The 22,279-nt window shown below is 36.3% G+C and overlaps 2 protein-coding genes across 4 annotated transcripts; both read right to left on the reverse strand.

Annotated features, from left to right (window-relative positions):
• Positions 1-993: 993 nt before the first annotated feature.
• LOC142985093 (uncharacterized) lies at positions 994-12,495 on the reverse strand. Of its 3 annotated transcripts, XR_012960182.1 has the most exons (9): positions 11,862-12,495; positions 10,931-11,054; positions 8,841-9,022; positions 8,344-8,487; positions 7,761-7,886; positions 6,608-6,730; positions 4,381-6,115; positions 2,171-2,253; positions 1,747-1,802 (listed from the first exon to the last, which is right to left on the reverse strand). XR_012960182.1 is itself a non-coding variant. In XM_076133049.1 (8 exons), exons 1-8 carry the CDS (start codon positions 12,069-12,071, stop codon positions 1,682-1,684), a joined length of 1,110 nt encoding a protein of 369 aa, XP_075989164.1. In that variant the 5' UTR covers positions 12,072-12,495; the 3' UTR covers positions 994-1,681. The 3 variants fall into 3 exon arrangements, 2 of the variants coding, with proteins under 2 accessions (XP_075989164.1, XP_075989163.1); XM_076133049.1 differs by lacking the exon at positions 4,381-6,115 and having other exon boundaries at positions 994-1,802; positions 8,344-8,484; XM_076133048.1 differs by lacking the exon at positions 4,381-6,115 and having other exon boundaries at positions 994-1,802; positions 11,862-12,490.
• Positions 12,496-12,866: 371 nt separating this feature from the next.
• LOC142985094 (transmembrane emp24 domain-containing protein 5-like) lies at positions 12,867-22,136 on the reverse strand. The gene is made up of 6 exons (XM_076133050.1): positions 21,802-22,136; positions 16,436-16,612; positions 15,865-15,940; positions 15,237-15,390; positions 14,740-14,797; positions 12,867-13,935 (listed from the first exon to the last, which is right to left on the reverse strand). The coding sequence occupies exons 1-6, from the start codon at positions 21,940-21,942 to the stop codon at positions 13,861-13,863; spliced, it is 681 nt and encodes a 226-aa protein (XP_075989165.1). The 5' UTR covers positions 21,943-22,136; the 3' UTR covers positions 12,867-13,860.
• Positions 22,137-22,279: the final 143 nt, after the last annotated feature.

Genomic DNA, 22,279 nt, shown 5'->3' on the forward strand with positions numbered 1-22,279 from the left:
TAAAGAAAAAAAAATATGATACTTATCCCGGAAAATCTTATTGCGCGGAAGCCATCTTTTTATACATTATAAACTAATTAAACTTGTACTCGGAAAAAGTTTATACAAAATGCTCACGCTATGTTAATTTTATCGCAAATTTGTTAAAATTTAAATGATTACAGACTATACATTATATTAGGCACTCATTTGATGATTGTGACGTCACTGTCGTTTCTCTAAAATGTGTTTTGGACCGTTCATAAAGAGTATCTGATTTGACTGGTAGTAAACTACTTAGTATTTCGGTACTAGCTAAGCGATGTTGTTGCTAAGCGTCTCCTTGTGGCCAGAGTTAACGCCTACCCCCACTTGAAACTTTTAAACTTTTGTGTAGATACTAGCTGACCCGGCAAACGTTTTGCCATGTAAATTAAAAAATATATAATATTGTCACTTAGGGGTACGAAAAATAGATGTTGTACTCAATATGCTCACAAAACTTCATGAGAATCGGTCAAGCCGTTTCGGACTAGTATGGCAACTAGAAACAGTGACGCGAGGATTTTATATATATATATTTTTTTTTTTTGTGAATCTAAACCATTCTCAGATCCCCTTGAACACACACAAAAAAAATCATCAAAATCGGTCCAGTCGTTTAAGAGAAGTTCAGTGACATAGGTACACACTTACAAAAGAATTATATATATAAAGATGTGTTCTGGACATATCTTAAAGCGAAGCTGATTTGAGTAGAAGTCGACTACCTTAATAAATAAATAAATTAATTAATGATGAATATTCAAATAAAGTTTTCAAACCATCGCGGTTTGAACATACGCCTATATAACAATTTATATACCGGCGTATGATGTACGAACAACTTGAACTATTTAATATTAATACAAATTGTTTTTACAAATTCACATGACTTAATAGCCCTCTAGGCTTATGCAGAAGGAAATAAGCAATGGTGATTCATTCTTTCAAAAAGAAACATTGATACAGTTTTATACATATATTTTAATACCTATTAAACAATATAATGTTATATTTAACTAATTACTTAAAACTAGTTAATTTTATTTAGTTAATAGTCTTTATTACTACATATTTACAAATATAACTAAAATTAGTAGGATTTTTTAAATTTTTAACAAAATATTGTTTGTATAAAGAAAATATTGCAATAACACCCACGACTTTTTGTCCCACTGCTGGGCAAGGGTCTCCTCCCGTAATGAGAGAAGTAAGTAAACGAAATAGGAGAGAAAATTAATGATAACATAACGCAAGAGCTTGTGGTTAAGTGACAACAGCTGCGCGGATAGATCTTTCAGGTAATCTACGCTTGCGGAGGTCGGACATTGGATGGGTGACCATATTATACATATAAAGTTCCTCCGTGTTTCGGACGACAAGTGAAATTATATGTCTCGGCTGTTATTTAAGATCTTTTACAGTCGTTAACAGTAGTCAGAAGCTTAAGTCTGACAACCAGTCTTTCTTAATATCGCGTTATAAGCCAGGTAACTGTGTTGTGGAGGTCAGATAGACAGTCGCTGCATGTACAATACTGGTATTCAGCTGCATCCGGTGAGACTGGAAGCTGACTCCAACATAGTTGGAAGGAAGGCTAGACTGGTGATGATGTAAATATCTTAGGCAGTAGTTTTGCCAGGTCACTATGGTACTAATACTATGGAATATATTTCTCGATGGGTCCCTGTTCACTTCGCGGTAGACCGTGGAACTTGAGCAGGTGTCTCCTGACTGGATCTGGAGCTCGGTAGGTCTTCGGACATTGAGGGCATATGTACCTAGAAATATTGAAAAAACATTATGTCATATACATATAGTAAATACTGGTATTTTGGTGCATCAGGTAAGTCTGGAAGCCGTCTCCAACATAGTTGGAAGAAAGTCTAGACTGATTTGATTTGACATCCTTCTAATATTATAAATGCGAAAGTTTGTGAGTATGTATGTATGTTTGTTACTCTTTCACGCAAATACTACTGAACCGATTACTATGAAATTTGGTATGCAGGTAGCTGAAGACCCAGAATAACACATAGGCTACTTTTTATCCCGGAGTTCCCGTGGGATCGGGATTTACGTGGGAAGGGTATCCACGCGGACGGCCTGTCGTGTTATATAATATATAAATGATATGTTATATAATTACCTGTATTTATGTTCCCGGTGTACTTTATAAGCGTGAAGTTGAAGCCTCTTCTTAGATTTCTCTTTTTTGTTGCATATTGGACACTGAAAAGAAATAATAACATATATTAAACTAGTCCCAAAAATTAAGGGATATAAAAAAAGAATCCAAATTTTTGGGTGATTTTCAACAAGCTGTAACTCCGAGGAAAATGGTCGTAAAGAAAACATAAAAAAAGCAAATTGTAGCTCCAAGTGTTTAGTTTTTAGATATGACCATGAAATTTTTTTGTCATGGCCAGGTCTGGAGAAATCCTACGAAAACTACCAAAAAAAATTTTTTTCAAATTTTTTCACTCCTAAGAAAAGGTCCACGGGCTTCAAAAAAATTTTTTTCATTCTTTCGTTCTAAAGTTCATTTAGAAAATTTAATCCTCTTTAATTTGCCGTATTCAAAAAGCCTGTACGACAATTTGCCACGGAGTAATCGTCAATCAAAGCAAAAAAGTTATTTTTAACTTTGATATTCAATAACTCCGGAAATAATGATCGTACAGGAAATCAAAGGAGGGTTTTGAAAACTGCACAATATTCTCTATAAGAAAATGTAAACATCTTCTAAGAATTTTTTTTTTTTTTTAATTGAAGCCTCGGACTGAAAAAAAGACAAAAATTCGCGAAATTAAGGATATTTGGATAACTCGGTATAACTTTGGATAAAATGGATGAACGAAGGATATCGTCGGTAATTTTTCAACCTCAAAGTGTCCCCTACAATCCCTCAAAAATTCAAAGCGCTGCGATTTTTTTTTCATTGTGCCCCGATTTGCTTTTTAATCGAAAAAATAAAGATTTTACCTAGAGAGAAAAAAAAAATTGATTACAAAAATGAATAAAAACCACAAATATCCTTAATTTCGCGAATTTTTGTCTTTTTTTCAGTCCGAGGTTTCAATTCAAAGAAAAATTTTTTCTTAGTAGATGTTTACATTTTCTTATAGAAAATATTGTGCAGTTTTCAAAACCCTCCTTTGATTTCCTGTACGATCATTATTTCCGGAGTTATTGAATATCAAAGTCAAACATAACTTTTTTGCTTTGATTGACGATAACTCCGTGGTAAATTGTCGCACAGGCTTTTTGAATACGGCAAATTAAAGAGGATTAAATTTTCTAAAAGAACTTTAGAACGAAAGAATGAAAAAAATTTTTTTGAAGCCCGTGGACCTTTTTTTAGGAGGGAAAAAATTTGGAAAAATTTTTTTTTGGTAGTTTTCGTAGGATTTCTCCAGACCTGGCCATGACAAAAAAATTTCATGGTCATATCTAAAAACTAGACACTTGGAGCTACAATTTGCTTTTTTTATGTTTTCTTTACGACCATTTTCCTCGGAGTTACAGCTTGTTGAAAATCACCCAAAAATTTGGATTCTTTTTTTATATCCCTTAATTTTTGGGACTAGTGTATTAGAAAATCTGTTGTTTTACAGTTTTTTTTTTCAACAACTCTTAAAATTCAACTTAGTAGAGAGTCTTGGCAAGCAAGATTTATCTAGATTTTAATCAATATTTTTGTGTATTTCCAAAATAAAGTATCTGTATGAAACAGGTGACCGTCAGCTGTATAAGTCGAGTCACTGATGTTATCCATTCTGTATGTTGTATACCTCCAGCCGCGAACTGCGCATACAACACTCTCTACTAAATTGTTCAGTTATCGTTTGTTAAATTAAATATTTTAAATACAATTTCAGGCTAATATAAAAACACGGACAGAACCGTACACATAAGTTAGTTTCTAAATATATCATAAGATAAAGGCACTAGTGTTTGACATAAATACTAAAAATAATTAGACTTTTTAATCTTTGAAATAATTAAATTTGAAAAATTTTGACACTAGCAGTTGACTATAAAATAAAATAAAAGAATCATCACTAAATATTATAGAATAAAGTCCTGTCGCCGGGTCTGTCTGTTTGTCACAATAACTCGAGAAATACTGAACGGATTTTTACGCGGTTTTCACTGATAAATAGAAAGATTAATGAGGAAGGTTTTAGTGAATAACTATTCAAAGTTTTGTGTAAATTTATTGAAATATGATGACTTTAGAAAATCGTAAAAAAAAATCTGCTAGTTACATTTAAATTAAATTTAATAATTATGTCAACCACTAGTGCCTTTTTAAATAAATTATTATGAAAAGTCAAACTTTAAAAGTGCCCTTACCTTATGTACCACCTAGCTATGGGACCGATTGCTATTAACATATGAGCCGAGATACATACATACATCTATCTATACTAATATTATAAAGCTGAAGAGTTTGTTTATTTGAACGCGCTAATCTCAGAAACTACTGGTGCGAATTGAAGATTTCTTTTACTGTTGGATAGACCATTTATCGAGGAAGGCTATAAGCTATATATCATCACGCTACGACCAATAGGAGCAGAGTACTAGTAATTTTTTATACAAAAACGGGGAAAATTATCACCCATTCTCTCTTATGTGACGCAAGCGAAGTTGCGCGGGTCCTAACTGATTCATTAACTGACAAATCATCGCACAGCCTAAACTATAGAAGTTAGAAACTTGAAACTTGGCCAACGGGTGCTGATTATGATGTAGGCACGCCATAAGAAAGGATTTGTTAGTAATCCACCCCTAAGAGTATAAAATAGGGGATGAAAGTTTGTATAGAAGTTCGTCATTTTCGGAGCTAGAGGCATAAAGTTAAATATTTGGGGAAATATCATGCTTGTTTTACCCGATGGTTTAGGCATGAAATACACCCACGTTTCGCCATTAACAATATTAGTTCCATGTAATAGGGGGCGAGCGTGTCATATACCGGACACGTTACCAAACTTCAGACTACTATTGAGAATATTCTAAAATTAATTCGAAAAGTTCGATCAGAGAATCGTGACTGGGAACTCGAGGACAGCGGTTGAAAGTACATAATTAAATGATAATTTTAAATACTTTTCTAAAATATATATTTATAGTCCTAAATGATATTATTATGGCAGCTATTCTCGTATATTATTAATTATTTAAAACAATTATTATCTAAAAATACTAAGTCCCTACTAATATCATAAATGCAGAAGTCACCATGTTACGCTTTCATAGCTAAACTGCTACACCGATTATTGTGAAATTTTAGTTAAAGATAGCTACTAGTCGGGAGAGTAATATGTCCTTTTATATTTACTAAAGGCCTGTTAATGGGAAGGGATGTTAATACAAGTCTTTTTTCACTATAATCTACTGTAACTATATTGATATAACTTGGCAGAACTATAGCATACATCCTTAGGAAGATACCTACTACCTTATTATCATTACGCCTTTAAAATGTGCTGACTCTATTTCCGAACTGTTCGCTAACAATTAACGAAACAAAAAACACTTTGCTCAGAACAAAACCCGTTTAGCATTCTCTACTTATTTAAATTTGACCCCTCAAGTGATTAAACCCTCCCCTAAAGTTGTACCTCAGCAGTTCACTAAATTCAATAGAGTACAAAGAATCCCCTATGTTTTAGAGAGCCCTAAACAGGCCCCTAAAGTTGTACCCTAGCAAATTACTGAGCACATTTATCGTACAACAAACCATCACCTAATTTTGTAAGACCCCTAAACTGGTCTCTGCCATCTCCCCTAAAGTTGTACCTCAACTATTTTCTTAACTTAGTAGGGTACAAAGCTTGCCCTAATTTTGTAAGACCTCTAAACTGGCCCGTCGTCTCCCCTAAAGCTGTACCCTAGCAATCGGTCCCATCTGCTCCTCAGTAAGGCCATGGACCCTTCGCGCATGTAGTCGCACTTTGTTCGGCTTCTCGAACCGGTGCTCACACACGCCACACACGTAGCCGTATCGCTTGCCAGTGTGTGCGTTGTGTTTGTGTATCTGAAGGAACTTGCGCGATTTCAGCCGCTTCGGACACATGTCGCACTGAAAAATATGTATAGGTCTACTTGGTCTACTCGGTCTTTTTGATCTACTCATGAAAAGACCAATATTTGATCGATCTCAGGACATCTACTTTACTTTACAACACGATGGTTTATTCAGTCTTTTCAGTATACTCCAGAAAAGACCAAGTAGATCGAACATCCTCTAAGCCTAGGCCTGTAACCTCGCTTTGTTTTTCTTTTCAAACCCGCGCTTATTAAAAATTTAGTCTACTTGGTCTTCTTGGTCTTTTCAGCCTAGTCTAAGCATCGATTCGCCCAAAACATCCAGAACAATTGTGATCCTCTCACTATATATTTAAAACTTATCGGTCTTCTAATGCCCGGTTTCTGAGGCACATTTAGCGGTAGTTTATCTATTCAAACATATTTTTTTTATACGAGTTTAAACGCTATTGAATAGATAAACTACTGTTTAATGTACCTCAGAAACCGGGGATAGTCTACTCGGTCTACTAGGTCTACTACTCACCTGAAAGTTCTTATCAGGCAGATGTATAGCGATGTGTTGTACTAGATTAGATCTTCTATGGAAGGTTGCGCCGCAATGATCGCAGCAGTACGGTCTTTCGCCTGTGTGCCGTCTCTCATGGATCTGGGGGAGAAAAGACCATTTAAATATACCATTTATATTACATAACATACGCAGCAAGCAGTGATAGCCGAGTGGTATAAGTTTTTTTTTTTTTTTTTTAAAAGACAACTCCCGCACTAAGAATTGCTCTTGTGTCGCGGGGACTTTTACAAACATACAAACAACGGACACAAAGCACAACCAGACCCGAAACAATTATTTGTGGATCGCACAAATAATTGCTCCGTGTGGGAATCGAACCCACGACCTCCCGTTGCAGTGGTATCGGCGTAGCGACCTAAACCACTGCGCCATGGAGGCAGTCAACACCTCCCACGCAAGTGGTCGCAGGTTCGAACCCGAGGCTACACACCAATGACTTTTCCAAGTTATGTGTGTATTAGAAATAATTATCACATGCTCTAACGGTGAAGGAAAACATCGTGAGGAAACCTTGCATGCCTAAAAATTTGTTTAATACATTTATTGAGGGCATGCAAAGTCCCCAACCCGCACTTGGCCAACGTGGTGGACTGAAGGCCTTACCCCTCCCTCATAACGGGAGGTGACCCTTGCCCAGCAGTGGGACAGTAATGGGTTAAATTTATTATTACATAACATACGCATATAATATCACGCCTCTTTCCCACAGGGGTAGGCACAGAGCAAAGAATGCCACTCGGTACAAAAATTCCTTCCGTCATTCATATCCTTTACTTGTCTCGTAAACTTTATCCAAATCGGCTCAGTCGTAGTCGAACAAATTGTTAGTGGTCAACCTAGTGTCAAAGTTGTTCAAGCCGCTCGAGAGGCCTTTGACATGGCTTAACGACTGTTATCTTAGTAGACAACAACCGGGACCGACTTGTTACGTGCCCTCCGAAGCACGGAGACGCCCAGCTCAAATACCACTATGCGGTCACCAATCTACGGAATGACCGCGCCAAGGATTGCTTAACCTACAGATCGTTTTCCTACCGGTGAGCGCAACCGATATAGTGCTATTACCATATCCAAATCCGAAATGTCATACTTAATATCAGTGACTTACCGTGAGCGACTCTTTCGTGGCCGAGCTATATTCACAGAAGGCGCACTTGTGTATCTTGAACAGTCCGTGCCTCGCGCGCTTGTGTTCTTGCAGCTGATTGTGGTTGCGACAGCGTTTGCCGCAAGACTGTTGATGAAATAGAACTTAATTTAGCTTATTACTGTCGTACTCGTGGCTAAGTAACAACAGCGGCGCGGAGCGATCTCTCAAGTTAAGCTACGCTTGCGGAGGTTGTTTTGTAGATGGGTGACTATATTACACATACCGAATTCCTCCGTGTTTCGGAAGCCACGTTAAATTGTACCTGGCTGTTATTTTCGAAGATCGATGACAGTCGTTACAATAGTCGGAAGTGCGAAAATCTGACAACCAGTCGAGAGATCGAATTTTGATAGTAGATAATATTTATAGGGTGCTAGTCGAATGTTGATAACCAAATGACAATTTTGGCGCAGTGATTGAGGTCACCACGCCACTACCATTGCGTCGGGTCTGGTTACGCTTTGTGTCCGATGATGATAGTCAAATATCGATAGTGGTAAGGGATATTCTTATATTTATATTATATTAAGTATACATATACCTCACAAACACAGTAGTTAGTATGGAAGCGCCTGTGCGAGTAGAAGGTGGCCTTCATACGGAACTCCTTGCCGCACGTGGCGCACTTGTACGGCGAGCCGTGACGCGGCGGGGACTGCTTGCGACCGCGCTTTGACAACGGCTGCTGCAACACAAAGTTTTATATTGCTAGTAGGTATATGCTCGCTACTTCTTCTTCTTATCGTATGGTTAGTGGTCAACCTAGTGTCAAAGTTGTTCAAGACGCCCAAGAGGCCTTTGACGTGGCTTAACGACTGTTATCTTAGTAGACAACAACCGGGACCGACTTTTTACGTGCCCTCCGACGCACGAAAACGCCCGTCTCAAATACCACTAATGACACCCATCTATAGAATGACCGCGCCAATGGTTGCTTAACCCACAGATCGTTTACCGACCGGTGAGCGCAACTGGCTATGAGCGCCTCAAATCAGAGCTTACACCATTATAAATAAAATAATATATAAAATGACATACCTTATTGCTTTCATCTTTCTTAACATTCTCCCACTCATCATCGTTGTCCTGGAACTGTTCTCCGAAGATCTCATAGCTGTAGTCGTTCATCTCCACCTTCTCTACCTTGGGGTCCACCGGCTGCAGAGACTTTAACGGCTTCAATGGCTTCTGGAGACTGCTGGCTTTTTTCTTGGGTTTAGCTGAAAATTTAAATTTTATGATGTGTATAAAATATCAGAATCTGTGCAGGACATAAATGAGTCACACCAGCACATCAAAATATGACTATTAAACATACTGCATTTAATTTGTGTACTTATGCTGATAATAATAGTTTTTGTTTTATCAAAATCGGATCAAAATTACCGAAGTTACAGCGTTATAAAGTTTCACTGCTTTTTTAAATTTGCGTTGCTTCGCGCGCTATGCGCTGACGTCACGACGCAACAGACACGCTTGTTCGACTGCGGGTGATGCGGAGTTTTGATTTGAAAAGTGATTTGCATTTAATATTTAAAGAGTCTGAGTATGTGTATGTGTTATAAATTTAATCATCGTGTTTTTTGTAAAATAAGATATCCTCGATCTCGATCGCCACGCACACAATCATCAACTAGACCCAGGTAAAGAAAGTTGAACTCGTATACTACTAATAATATTTTTGTGTATAGTTAACAATAAAATTGAAAGTTTGTTAGAACTGGCATTACAAATAATGAGTGTTACGTACCTACCAAGTGTAGATTTGGAAAACATAGTTTTAAAATAATATTATAAAAAAAAAAGTTGTCACCCCTGCCTCTGACTTTAGTCAGGTTGATGGCTATCATATGAACGCATGAATCTACTCTGTAGGTAGGTAGTCTTATATGATTGGGTGTGTAATGAGAACTTTTAAACTAACATTTTAATTTTGATATTATTAGATTTAATAAACATGGGTTCTTTTTTCAAAACAAAAAACCAACGCCAACTCAACCGCCGCGCTCGGCTCGCCGCCGCCTGTGAGGTCATTGAACTGCTTATTAAATAGTATCAACTGTTAGGTAAAAGTTCATTGCTAGGTATGTATGAACATGATATGGCATCTTGATCTTGAGGAAGTGTTCAAAAGGCAATAAACTTCTATTTAACATTTGCGCTTGACAGTATCAGAACCGGGCTTTAAGTTTTAGATTAGGTGTCTTTTGCAAAAATATAAAACAGTTTACATGGTACAGAAAAAAACAATTTTTGGGGTGTTTTTTCACTGGAGTTAGTACACATAGGAACAATACAATATTTTCTAACCATTTTGTTTGTCCCCTATAAGCAAAACAAATTATTTAAAGCGAAACCGCGAGAGCACAACGAGCCTATGTAGGTATCGGCAAGTACTGACGAAATAGCAGTGTCGTGAGATGACGTCACACGTCCGTGCGGCCGCTTCGCCGGAGTTTAGCGCGAAGGCCATACTTTGACGTTTAATATCTCGGTCATTTTTGAAGATACGAAAAAAATAAAAACAGATTTTTTATCCTTGAAGTACCTAGTTTTTAAATATGCTCATAACAAAAATCATTGGTGTGACTCATTATAAGGAATGGTTCAAAATCAAAATCCAAATAATTTATTCATATAGGTCAAATGCTGACACTTATGATAGTCAATGATACAGAGAGTGAATTTACTGCCAGTTCGGAAGGTAGCGCCAATGAAGAGCTGGCAACAAACTCTAGGCCACTCTTTTTAATCGCCAAATAGTTCTAACAACATTTCTATTACATACGTATACATAATTGATGATGTAAGGAGCTGCTACCAACACTACCGAACACACATAGGTCATAATATAAATAAATTAAATCAATATAAAGGTGCTAATAAGTAAGATAACAAGTGTATTGGAAGCGTGATGGGAGCATCTACCTACATCATGATAGTATTGCAATCATAAGAGGCATCTCAAGAGCATACTATAGTACAAGTTCAGAAGTATAAGCACTTTACCCCACCCTAGGTGTGAATCCAAGACCTCATGATCAGCTGCTGTATATTCTAACAACTAGAATTCAAATATAATTAAGTACTTTTAATACATACATGACATCACCATTTATTCTCATTACCTGCCATCATTTTGATCAGAGTCTTCTGTGCCTTGCGACTGGTCCGTCTGAACTGTAACACACTGCTCATGAACTCTGAACATTTGCCACAGATCTTCTGAGAGAGACCATCATTGAGTTTTACCTGAAATTTAACAGTAAATGACATAGCGTTTGAGCTGAGCGACTAAGTACTCCAAGCCATAATTTTATAAAGAAACTAGCTGACCCGCGCAACTTCGCTTGCGTCACATAAGAGAAAATGAATCAAAATTTTACCCGTTTTTGTAACATTTTTTATTGCTGCTCTGCTCCTATTGGCCGTAGCGTGATGATATATAGCCTATAACCTTCCTCGGTAAATGAGCTATCTAACACTGAAAGAATTTTCCAAATCGGACCAGTAGTTCCTGAGATTAGCGCGTTCAAACAAACAAACAAACAAACTCTTCAGCTTTATAATATTAGTATAGATTAGTATAGATAAATAAAATTGCTCACAAGGTCATCTAATTCCAAACTTAACAGAGCTTGTACTAATAACCAAATAACTGATAACACTTGTAAATTTTATACATATTTATATAGATACATTAACAACCAGACTCAGAACAGATACTTGTACTCATCACACAAATATTTGTCCCGGGTGGTATTCCCACCCACCCCTATAAAAATCAGCACATTTCTACAATGATTTTATGAATTCCATATCAATTAAAGTATTCTTTACCTATTAAAGAACAACAATCACCAATAAAAACAAATAAAAGACATTTTTATTCATACAAAAAGTATACAGTCAGTAGGCACTCAACAAAAAATGTTCTTAAAACTACAATTATGACTGAATTATCACATTTTGTAACTAAACCAAGTCATTTTATCATTATTCAAACTATATTTACACTATATATCACAATAATATACCCAAAAACACAAAAATACGTACCTCTAATCCAGTAACAATTTTGAAGTCATGCGATATTTTTCGAACACATTCCTTGTCATCAAATATGGCCTCCAGGTCGTCAGTACCGAGGCAGGTCCTGCAGCAGGTCGACTCCGAAGCCTTTCTTTCAATATTCTCCATCGTCACAGGCCTAGATTGCCGTACGCTGCGTTTCGAACGCATACGATTTAACAAAAGAAGCGCCAACATTTTGTCGAAATATCTTGCTGTTTTAAACACAAAATGGAGTGGTTTTCACATTTGGTGTATCATTTAACTGATGGTGATTGATTTAGGAGTTATATTTGAGCGTTTAGAGACATAATACAAGATATTAGATGTTTTTTGTTAACGCCTCTGCAGATGTAAAGATGTAAACAAAGTATTATAGACTATACTGTGCTAGAGATGTGACAAGTTTTGTATGGTAACGATTAATCGATACAATCAAAGTAGTGCGTTAACGATTACTAAATATCGATGTTTCACGTATTAACATAACAAATGTGTTGCTTTTACTCGATTCTAAGTAGATAGTAATTAATTATGTAATCTAAGCATGGTTCGAACGAATGTATTAGTAACGAAAAAACTAGAGGACTCAAATAATTACTGAGTCAAAAAAATCTAGTAGCTCTATCTCCATAGAGCTACTTTTGTAATAAAAACATGATAAACACATTTGAATGAATAAAAACGATAAGGATAAATTATATACTCTAACCGATGTACAATAAATACCTACATCGATTAGAGTACTAGTAAGTACATCCCTAAGACACGGTCATATTATTGACACTGACGGATGCATAATTGCCAGCATTAAAATATGTCTACTAAAATGGTAGGAAAATGCCAACATTCAATCTTTTCCATATTAAATAACTTCTTACTCCGTGATACTAATAATATTTTTATTAGTTTTCTAGGGAAGGTACTTTTCTTGTACATTTAGTTTCATGGAAAATGTTACCGAAAGGAACTCATCGAAATAAAGAAACAAAATAAATTACTTATTTTAATTTAATATCTAATTATTGTGCGTAGACATTTTGTACACGACAAAATAAATGCTACCGTTACGTGCTTTGGCAATTGTTACTTATAATAAACCCTCTTTGATGAAAATATCATGTTTTATTCATAATATCCATGACTTTATGTAAAAATCACCGACTTTTTACGTGCCCTCCGAAGCATTGAGACGCTCAGCTCAAATACGACTATCCGGCCACCCATTCATGAAACGACCGCGCTAAGGTTTTGTTAACCCACTGATCGTTTACCGGTGAGTGTAACTGAAAAAGAATGATTGGCCGGAGTTGGCCTATGGTCTCGCGCCAGACCTCTCACCGGTCGTGCTCGCCACGCCGGACTTTATAAACAAACTAGCACAGGTGACTGGTTTCAAAGAAACTAGATGTCGTAGCCGAATTTCAGAGGAGAGAGATGTAATAAACAAAACCATGCAACAACTCTTTAGAGTGAGGGAGACAAAAATACAACCATAGGTTGGAAAATTTTTAAATTACGATATGTATAAATAATGATCACTTGTTACAACGGTGAAGGAAAACATCGTGATGAATGACATGTCTGACAGTTGTTTAACACAGCTCTTGAAAGTCTCACTTGATTTTGACTGAATACTTTTGAAACCTCATTTTGCTTGTTACTTTTGTATCAAGATTCTGTGGTCCCTGTCTACCATTGTTGGTAAAAAGGCATAATTTTATTTTTAATAGTAGTTTGGAGTTTGGTAACGTGTCCGGTATATAACACGCTCGCCCCCTATTACATGGAACTAACATTGTTAATGGCGAAACGTGTGTAAGTATTTCATACACCTTTACACCTTCGATTATAACAGCAGTAATACATATGTAATTTTCATTTTAAACCTGAAAAGACACTGAATTAGTCACTGTTCTCAAAATGAGAGAGATTTTGAGTAATGGTTGTTTTTTTGGCAAGATGGTTGATATTGGTTGATAATGGTTTATTTAGAAAACCCTGGTATTAGTCTTGTGAAGGACACCGCTCGATCTTCGAAGAGGCTCTTGACGAATAGGACCTGTTGACAAAAATATACGAAATATTAGGTCGGGGAAAAGTCTTTTCGCATTATAGTATGTATGAACTTGTGATAACATCTTTTCTCTACACAAAGAAGCTCGATATTTGGGTACCTCACGAGCTCACTGAAAGAAACCTAATGAATCGTGTACTCATTTGTGATTCTTGAAGACAAAGAGATTGTATTACAAGTTCATACGTACTATAATGCGCAAAGACTTTTTCGCCGACCTAATATGTTTAAGAAGTTTTAGCAAAAGTGAAATTTAATAGTAGAAACTTATTCTTGCAACTTTTGCCCGCGACTTCGTCCGTATGGTTTGTGACTTGACAGAACTTTCATACAAACTTTCGTCCCCTATTTTATCCCCTATGGGGTAGAATTGATCAAAATCCTTTTTTAGCGTATGCCTACGTCATAACATCTACCTGCATGACAAATTTCAGCTCGATGTCAGTCAGTCACCTTTGAGTTATATTATTTAAACTAGCTGACCCGCGCAACTTCGCTTGCGTCACCTAAGAGAATGGGTGAAAATTTTACCCGTTTTTGTAACATTTTTCGTTGCTTCTCCGCTCCTAATGACCGTAGCGTGATGTTATATAGCCTATAGCCTTCCTCGATTAATGGGCTATCTAACACTGAAAGAATTTTTCAAATCGGACCAGTAGTTCCTGAGATTAGCGCGTTCAAACAAACAAACTCTTCAGCTTTATTATATTAGTATAGAAGTATAGATGTGACGCAAGCGAAGTTGCGCGGGTCAGCTAGATGTAAATAATCAAACATTGGTCAACTTACTTGCGTGATTCCGACTAGTATCATTAACACCATCTGTGATATTGACCAGGTCATCACTCTGAAACAAAATATATATTATTACTTTAAAAGCTTAGTTAACAATAGCGGCGCGAATCGATCTTTGAGGTTAAGCCATGCTTGCCGAGGTGAACCTGTGGATGGGTGACCATCTTATACATATCGAGCTCCCCCGTGCTTCGGAAGGCACGTTAAATTGTGGGTCCCGGCTGTCATATTTGAAGATTTCTGACAGTCGATAACAGTAGTTAGGGTATCATGTTATAACCCAGGTAACTGGGTTGTGGAGGTCAGATAGACAGTCGCTGCATGTAAAACACTGTTATTCAGCTGTATCTGAGACTGGAAGCTGACTCTAACATAGCTTTGAAGAAAGGCAACGCTTATATGTATAAATAGTTTTTTTTGACCCGTTACTATCCCACTGCTGGGCAAGGGTCTCCTCCCGTAATGAGGGAGGGGTTAGGTCGAGTACTCACCGGTCACACATCTCTTCCGCCAGGTTCCTGTCCCTGGCCTCGTGCGCGGAGTGCAGCTCCTGCAGCCGCCTCGCCGTCGACACTCTGTCCTTCACGCGACTGACTGACTCTGAGATGTCTCGCACCCGCATCATGTAGGTCTCTGCCGCCGTACCTGTTACACCAACACATTAGCTATTAAACATTATTTAAATTACCGTTAAGTTACGTTTACCGAGGTTGTTCAATGGATGAGTGACCATCTTATACATATTGATTTCCACCGTGTTTCGGAAGGCACATTAAATTGTAAATCCCGGATGTGATTAGAAATCAGAAATCTGTCAAGATATTTGACAGTCGTTACCAGCATCATGAAATCTTACCAGCAGTCTTACCTAGGGGGATCTGTTAGATCTTGAGTTCAACACGCTAGTCGAATGTTGATTGGTGCAAACTTATTTATTTTAAAAAATGTACCCGAAGGTATATTGACGAAGATGCAAGCATATTAAATATTCTCCCATTTCGCCATGAACAATGTAAGTCTCATTTAACACGTGGCGAGACATTTTATACACCTCTCTCTACACACTCGGGTACAACAAGAGTGATATTATATATGTAATTATGAGTATGTATTGCTTACCCAGTTCCATTTCTTTATCGTCGTCATAGTCTTTTTCCTCTTGTTCATCATTATCTATTAATATATCGAAGAACACCTGGAAAAGGACGACATTTACAATTTAAACATTTGCAACTAAGCCTTGCTAGAATGTAATCGAGAAAATATCGTTTAAATTAAGATACAATTACGATTTTGACAACGGTCTACTTGGTCTACTGATTAAAATTGATCTAAAATAACATCTTCGGTCTTTTTAGTCTAATGAAAAGATCTTCTAACTTATTAAACCTGTACAGATGGCAACAACAGTTTTTTGTATACATTAATATACTGAAGCTTTTATAAGGATCTTTTGCCTAAAATTACTTCTAATTTGCAAATATTTGTTTTTGTACTCATATTATCTTCTTGGTCTTTTCCGTCTATTCGGTCTTCTATCTTAGTCTACTCACTAAAATTTTCTACATAATGCCTTATTAGCAAATTCAGATTTCCTTTTTATAGTAATCTTTTTACAAAGCATTTGTATTAATTTCTACCGTTGCTTATTAATGTCATAAAATCACGGTCTACTCCACAGTGTACTCACGGTCTTCTGGCTGAAAGTACTGAAACTGTTATCGAAACAGAACTTGTAGTCGCCCTCGAGCGCGGCGGTGTGTCTGTGTGTGTTCTCTGGCTTTTTGTAGTCGGCCACAAGCACCCGACCCACCGGGTCTGTGAGCTGAAACGACACGTCCAGGTCTCCGTGCGATGAGTCTATCACCTGGGGAAGAGAATACATACATAATATTATAGTTATACTCGAAAGTTTAGGTAGAAGTGTATGGAAGGTAACATGTTTCGCGATTAACAATGTTAGTGTAATGTAATAATGTTCTCTTGGCCGATCGCAGCGGCCAGTTTGATTGATACCAGCCAGCTGTGTATGACTTGCTGTCTATGACTGTGTTATAGTGTCGTCTATGTTGTTTTGTAGTGTCGTGTGCACAATACACAGGTACACTCTCTATTCCTCTGATAGTCTAGTTGGATAGATAACCGACACGACCAGTAAGATATTAGTTGCAAGACGGCTTGACGTTCTTTCAGAGGTACGGAGGTCTATAACCTCAACATCCTAGCACTCGAAATTCGTAACAGAAAAACTGAGGGATGACTTTTTAGCCCCACCCAGGTTTCAAACCCATGACGTCTACGCGACAGTCGCATAGACTACCGAATTCACCACAGAGGTAGATCTAAGCATACATAGTGTCGGACAGAAGAAATCGACTTTGCTTTAAATCATGCAGTGATAATTACTTGTTATAACGGTGAAGGAAAACATCGTGATGCAAGCTTGTTTACCCGACAGTTCCCACGCAACTCTGAATGGAGAACAGACGGATACACACAGTAAATATTTGTTAACACTCGTTTCTTGCTACTGACTGCTTATTGATAAACCCATTACTGTCCCACTGCTGGGCAAGGGTCTCGTCCTAAAACGAGAGAAGGATAAGGCCTTGAGTCCATCGCAGACCAAGTAGTCTTTGCATTCCTTCAAGAGCTGTGTTAAACAACTGTCAGACATGTCATTCATCACGATGTTTTCCTTCACCGTTATAACAAGTGAGCATTATTTATCATCATCTATACTATACTAATATTATAAAGCTGAAGAGTATGTTTGTTTGTTTGTTTGAACGCGCTAATCTCAGGAACTACTGGTCCGATTTGAAAAATTATTTCAGTGTTTAATAGGCCATTTATTGAGGAAGGCTATAGGCTATATATCATCACGCTACGACCAATAGGAGCAGAGTACCAGTGAAAAATGTTAAAAATTATGTCTCTCTTATGTGACGCAAGCGAAGTTGCGCGGGTCAGCTTATTCATTAAGAAAAGTCATTGGTGTGTTGGATTCAAACCATCGACCATTTGCGTGGCAGACGCCTATTTAGACCTCTCGGCTATCACAGCTCGGCATCTCTATACTTGATCTAATATCTTATCTTGCTGCCGACTAATATTATAAACGCGAAAGTTTGTAAGTATGGATGTATGTTTGTTACTCTTTCACGAAAAAACTACTAGACGGATTTTAAAGAAATTTATTATACATATAGTTTATAACCTGGATTAACACATAGGACACTTTTCGCGCGAGGAAATCTTATAACGCGGACGGTGTCGCGGGCGGAAGTTAGTATCTCATAAGGTACTTGACCGGGATTCCGAAAATCTCTAATCTTGTAAGATACATAGATATAAATCTATTTATTTCATAATATTATGAAATACATAGAGATAACATGGTTTACTCATCTCATCTCAAAAAAGACACTGTATTTAAGATTTCATTCAAACATACATGAATGAAATTCATGAGTTTAGTTTTCAGCCCATAGCCATACTTCAGAGGCGCCCATAGCCAGTTGCGCTCACCGGTTGGTAAACGATCTGTGGGTTAAGCAATCCTCGGCGCGGTCATACCATAGATGGGTGACCGCATAGTGGTATTTGAGATGAGCGTCTCCGTGCTTCGGAGGGCACGTAAAAAGTCAGTCCCGGCTGTTGTCTACTAAGATAACAGTCGTTAAGCCATGTCAAAGGCCTCTCGGGCGGCTTGAACAACATTGACACTAGGTTGACCATTAACCATACGACGAACGAAGTGATGTTGTACAGCATAAAGCAGTCTTCAATAAATGGACTATTCACTGCAAAAGTATTTTTTCAATTCAAACCAGTCGTTTCTGAGATTAACATGTTCACACAAACTAACTTTTCAGTGTTATATTATTATTATAGACTAGCTGACCCGCGCAACTTCGCTTGCGTCACATAAGAGAGAACGGGTCAAAATTTTCACCGTTTTTGTAACATTTTTTACTGGTACTCTGCTCCTATTGGTCGTAGCGTGATGATATATTAGCCTATAGCCTTCCTCAATAAATAGGCTATCTAACACTGAAATATTTTTTCAAATAGGATCAGTAGTTCCAGAGATTAGCGCGTTCAAACAAACAATCAAATAAACAAACAAACTCTTCAGCTTTATAATATTAGTATAGATATTAGTATTAGTATAGTTTTTTTTTTTTTAATAACCCATATCTGTCCCACTGCAGGGCAAGGGTCTCCTCCCAAACCAGGGGGAGGGGGTTAGGCCTTGAGTCCACCACGCTGGCCAAGTGCGGGTTGGGGACTTTGCACGCCCTCAATAAATGTATTAAACACATTTTAAGGCATGCAAGGTTTCCTCACGATGTTTTCCTTCACCGTTAGAGCATGTGATAATTATTTCTAATACACACATAACTTCGAAAAGTCATTGGTGTGTTGCCTCGGATTCGAACCTGCGACCACTTGCGTGGGAGGTGCCAACTTAAACCACTCGGCTATCACTGCTTTTTATATATAGTATAGTAGTATAGATTATAAGTATATAAGTATAGATATAACACTGAATAGTTTGTTTGTTTATAGATATAGATTAGTATAGATAAAATAGACAGATAGTTTAGATAACATCACGTCTGTTATATTCGAAGGTGTAAAATTGAGATCCTCCTTCCTTTTTAAAGTCGGTTAAAATACAAAGTTAAAATAGAAAGTTTTAACTAACAAGCCTGTTATCTAAGCCATAAAAATTAATTACTGTCGTGATAGTTAGAAATAATCAGTATTTTCGTTACCATGTATTGAATGCTATAAAATGTATACAGGTTTTAGATTATTTTATTGTCTGTAGTTCAATGCTCTAGGCTATAAAAATTGGGCTAGATAAATATATACATGTTGCTGTTGTTAATAGTTGTATAGGAGCCCTCTTAAATATATATTAAACTAGCTGACCCGGCGAACTTCTTACCGCCTAAAATATGTAAAATTAAATGTCTACTTTTTTAATATTTCTGAGAGATTTTCTTAATATTTTTTTCGGTAAGAACCTTCTCCTAATAATAACAAATACAACACAAAATGAATTAGGCAAAATCGGTCCGGCCATTCACGCGTGATGCCGTGACCAAGGAAAACGGGTTTCATTTTTATTTATATAGATTGTGTTTTGTAGTATCTGTTGTTAATTAAAGTATTTACAGAAATACGTCATCCATGAAAATATTAACTGTCTTACTAACTTGGTTCATTAGGTACAGCCTGCTGACAGGCAGCTATTTTTTAATAATAGTCTCCTATTTTAACCCTTTAGGGGAAACACAAAAATTACACTATATTTCATTTCAAACCAAAACCAGAGTATTAACAAAATCCTTGAGATAACTAATTAAATAAAATGCTAATATTAGTTCAAGTGTTTTCCATTATATTAACAAGCAATTTATGTCACACCTGTGTGTATGAACATTTATTAACACTAGATTTTTGGTTTCCAACTCCTACTGAAAAGATTTTGCAGAGTAAAAAGTATTATATAAGTGTTTATATAAGTTTTAATCTATCTGTACCTAATTGTTTAGTACTTTTGATGCTGACAAACACCTATCAAATTCTTTGCATCTTATATATATAAAAATTAATTGGTGTTCGTTAGTCTCGCTAAAACTCGTGAACCGTTGGACCAATTTGGGTAATTTTGGTCTTGAATTATTTGTGGAAGTCCAGAGAAGGTATAAAAGGTTAATAAATATGAAAATGCGCGGTATTAAATAAAACCAAGAAAGCGTGAGCTGTGGGGGTCAGCTAGTTTACAATATTATTAAGTATACAAACTGTGTAGAGATAACAAAATAGTCTGCACTTATGCCAAGGCTCTAGCCATGGCAATACATCCATGACTTTTCAAAGTTGTGTGTATTAGGTATAATCACTCGTTATAATGGTGAAGGTAAGACTAAGAATGCCTGATAGTTTTACAACACAGATCTTGAAGGGGCGGAAAGTAACCAACATGCACTTGGCCCGATAGACTCAAGATGTAACCCGTCCTCATTTCAACAACAGCTGGCCCAGCAGTGGGTCAGAATGGGCAAATTTTAGCTGGTTATAATTTTTAATGCAAGCAAAAATTATTAGCGGATTTAATTTTTTTTATGAATGTTAATATTTGACCACCTGTGAGGAAGCCAATCATATTGACGTCATGTATTTAAATTTTATTCATAAATTGTGATTTGATCAGCTATCATTTCATATCATAGCTAGCTATATTTCAATAGCTGTATTCATTGTCAAAAAAATATAGATTCAGATTAATACTTACCTATAATAAATTTGGTGTAAGTTTGTTTGTCAATCTTTAATTTTAAAACTTAATTGGATTATATTTGAAATTGTAATAGATAATATTCTGGAAAAGGACATAATAAGGATTCTTGAATTTATAATAGCAATTTTTTGGCTTTCTTTGAAATAAGTAACAAAATGAAAAATAATAAAAAAAAAGACTATTTTGTTACTAAAATATTTTAAAATTAAGGCAATATTTGGGTGCTTTACTCTTTACTCCTATCTGATAATACCATAAAACAATGTTGTAATATAACATAAAAAAAGATTAAATTTAATGGAAAAATTGAGGAAAATGTTATCAATAAACCTTATCATATACAACTACACAATGTTTACAAATTAAAGACAAAAAGTCTACTTATTTTTTTTTTATGCATGGATCAAATTGATTAATAATTAATTAACCGCAATTATTTACGGCATTTTTCATTGACGTGATATCAATAGAGAATTAAAACGATTGGCAAAATAAATACGAAAAGCAATAAGTTAATTTCCCGCCATGCAATCGCATTTTGGCACACAGCCAACAGTGATTCAGCCAACAGAAAAAAAAAGTTGAATAACACTCAACCTCTGTCAATTACTCGCTATGTATTATTATTCAATTTTATTTATTTAACAGCGAGATAAATAAAATAATAGTCGTAAAAATAATAGCTGACCTACCGAGGTTATCTACCGTCAGATAAAAAAATAATTTTCGTGCCTTACCTGATATTCTATATCCACAACTTCGTTCACAAGCACTTTATGAAAGAAACAGTCCACTTTTCCCGCATCAACCATTATCGTCATATCTTTTTCGTATGCGAAAACAACGCTGAATATACTAGTTAGAAATATATACCGCATTTTGTTGAAATAATACGTTTTTACGACTTCTAATGAACTTTGAACACGAGAGAGGATTTATCAGAAGTTATTTTTAGTTAGCAAGCCCGTTGTTTGTGTTTAAAAATAGAGTAAAACGACTGAAATGATCGAAATAAATCAACAAATAAATAAACAGAGAGCCGTGCGAGCGGATGTCGTTCTGAAATACAATGACGTTTGGTTAACAGTTTGACAGTTCATTTCCTAACACTTGAACTCCGATAAAGTTCAAATCAAATGATTAATTAATGTCTTTTATTATAATAAATTTCTAAAGATTTAAGTAATTTATAAAAAGAAAAACAACTATATTTAT

Source organism: Anticarsia gemmatalis, chromosome 29 (genome assembly GCF_050436995.1).
Source record: "Anticarsia gemmatalis isolate Benzon Research Colony breed Stoneville strain chromosome 29, ilAntGemm2 primary, whole genome shotgun sequence".
NCBI classification, from domain to species: domain Eukaryota; kingdom Metazoa; phylum Arthropoda; class Insecta; order Lepidoptera; family Erebidae; genus Anticarsia; species Anticarsia gemmatalis.

Coding starts and splice junctions, on each gene's coding strand:
- LOC142985093 (XM_076133048.1), bottom strand. CDS start 12,071: ATGTTGGCGCTTCTTTTGTTAAATCGTATGCGTTCGAAACGCAGCGTA. Junction 6,731..7,760: donor CCACGAAAGAGTCGCTCACG/GTAAGTCACTGA, acceptor TTTCTCCCCCAG/ATCCATGAGAGACGGCACAC. Junction 2,254..6,607: donor TGCCTGATAAGAACTTTCAG/GTGAGTAGTAGA, acceptor ATTTCTTTTCAG/TGTCCAATATGCAACAAAAA.
- LOC142985094 (XM_076133050.1), bottom strand. CDS start 21,942: ATGCGGTATATATTTCTAACTAGTATATTCAGCGTTGTTTTCGCATAC. Junction 15,391..15,864: donor CGATAAAGAAATGGAACTGG/GTAAGCAATACA, acceptor TTGGTGTAACAG/GTACGGCGGCAGAGACCTAC. Junction 13,936..14,739: donor TACTAGTCGGAATCACGCAA/GTAAGTTGACCA, acceptor TTTTGTCAACAG/GTCCTATTCGTCAAGAGCCT.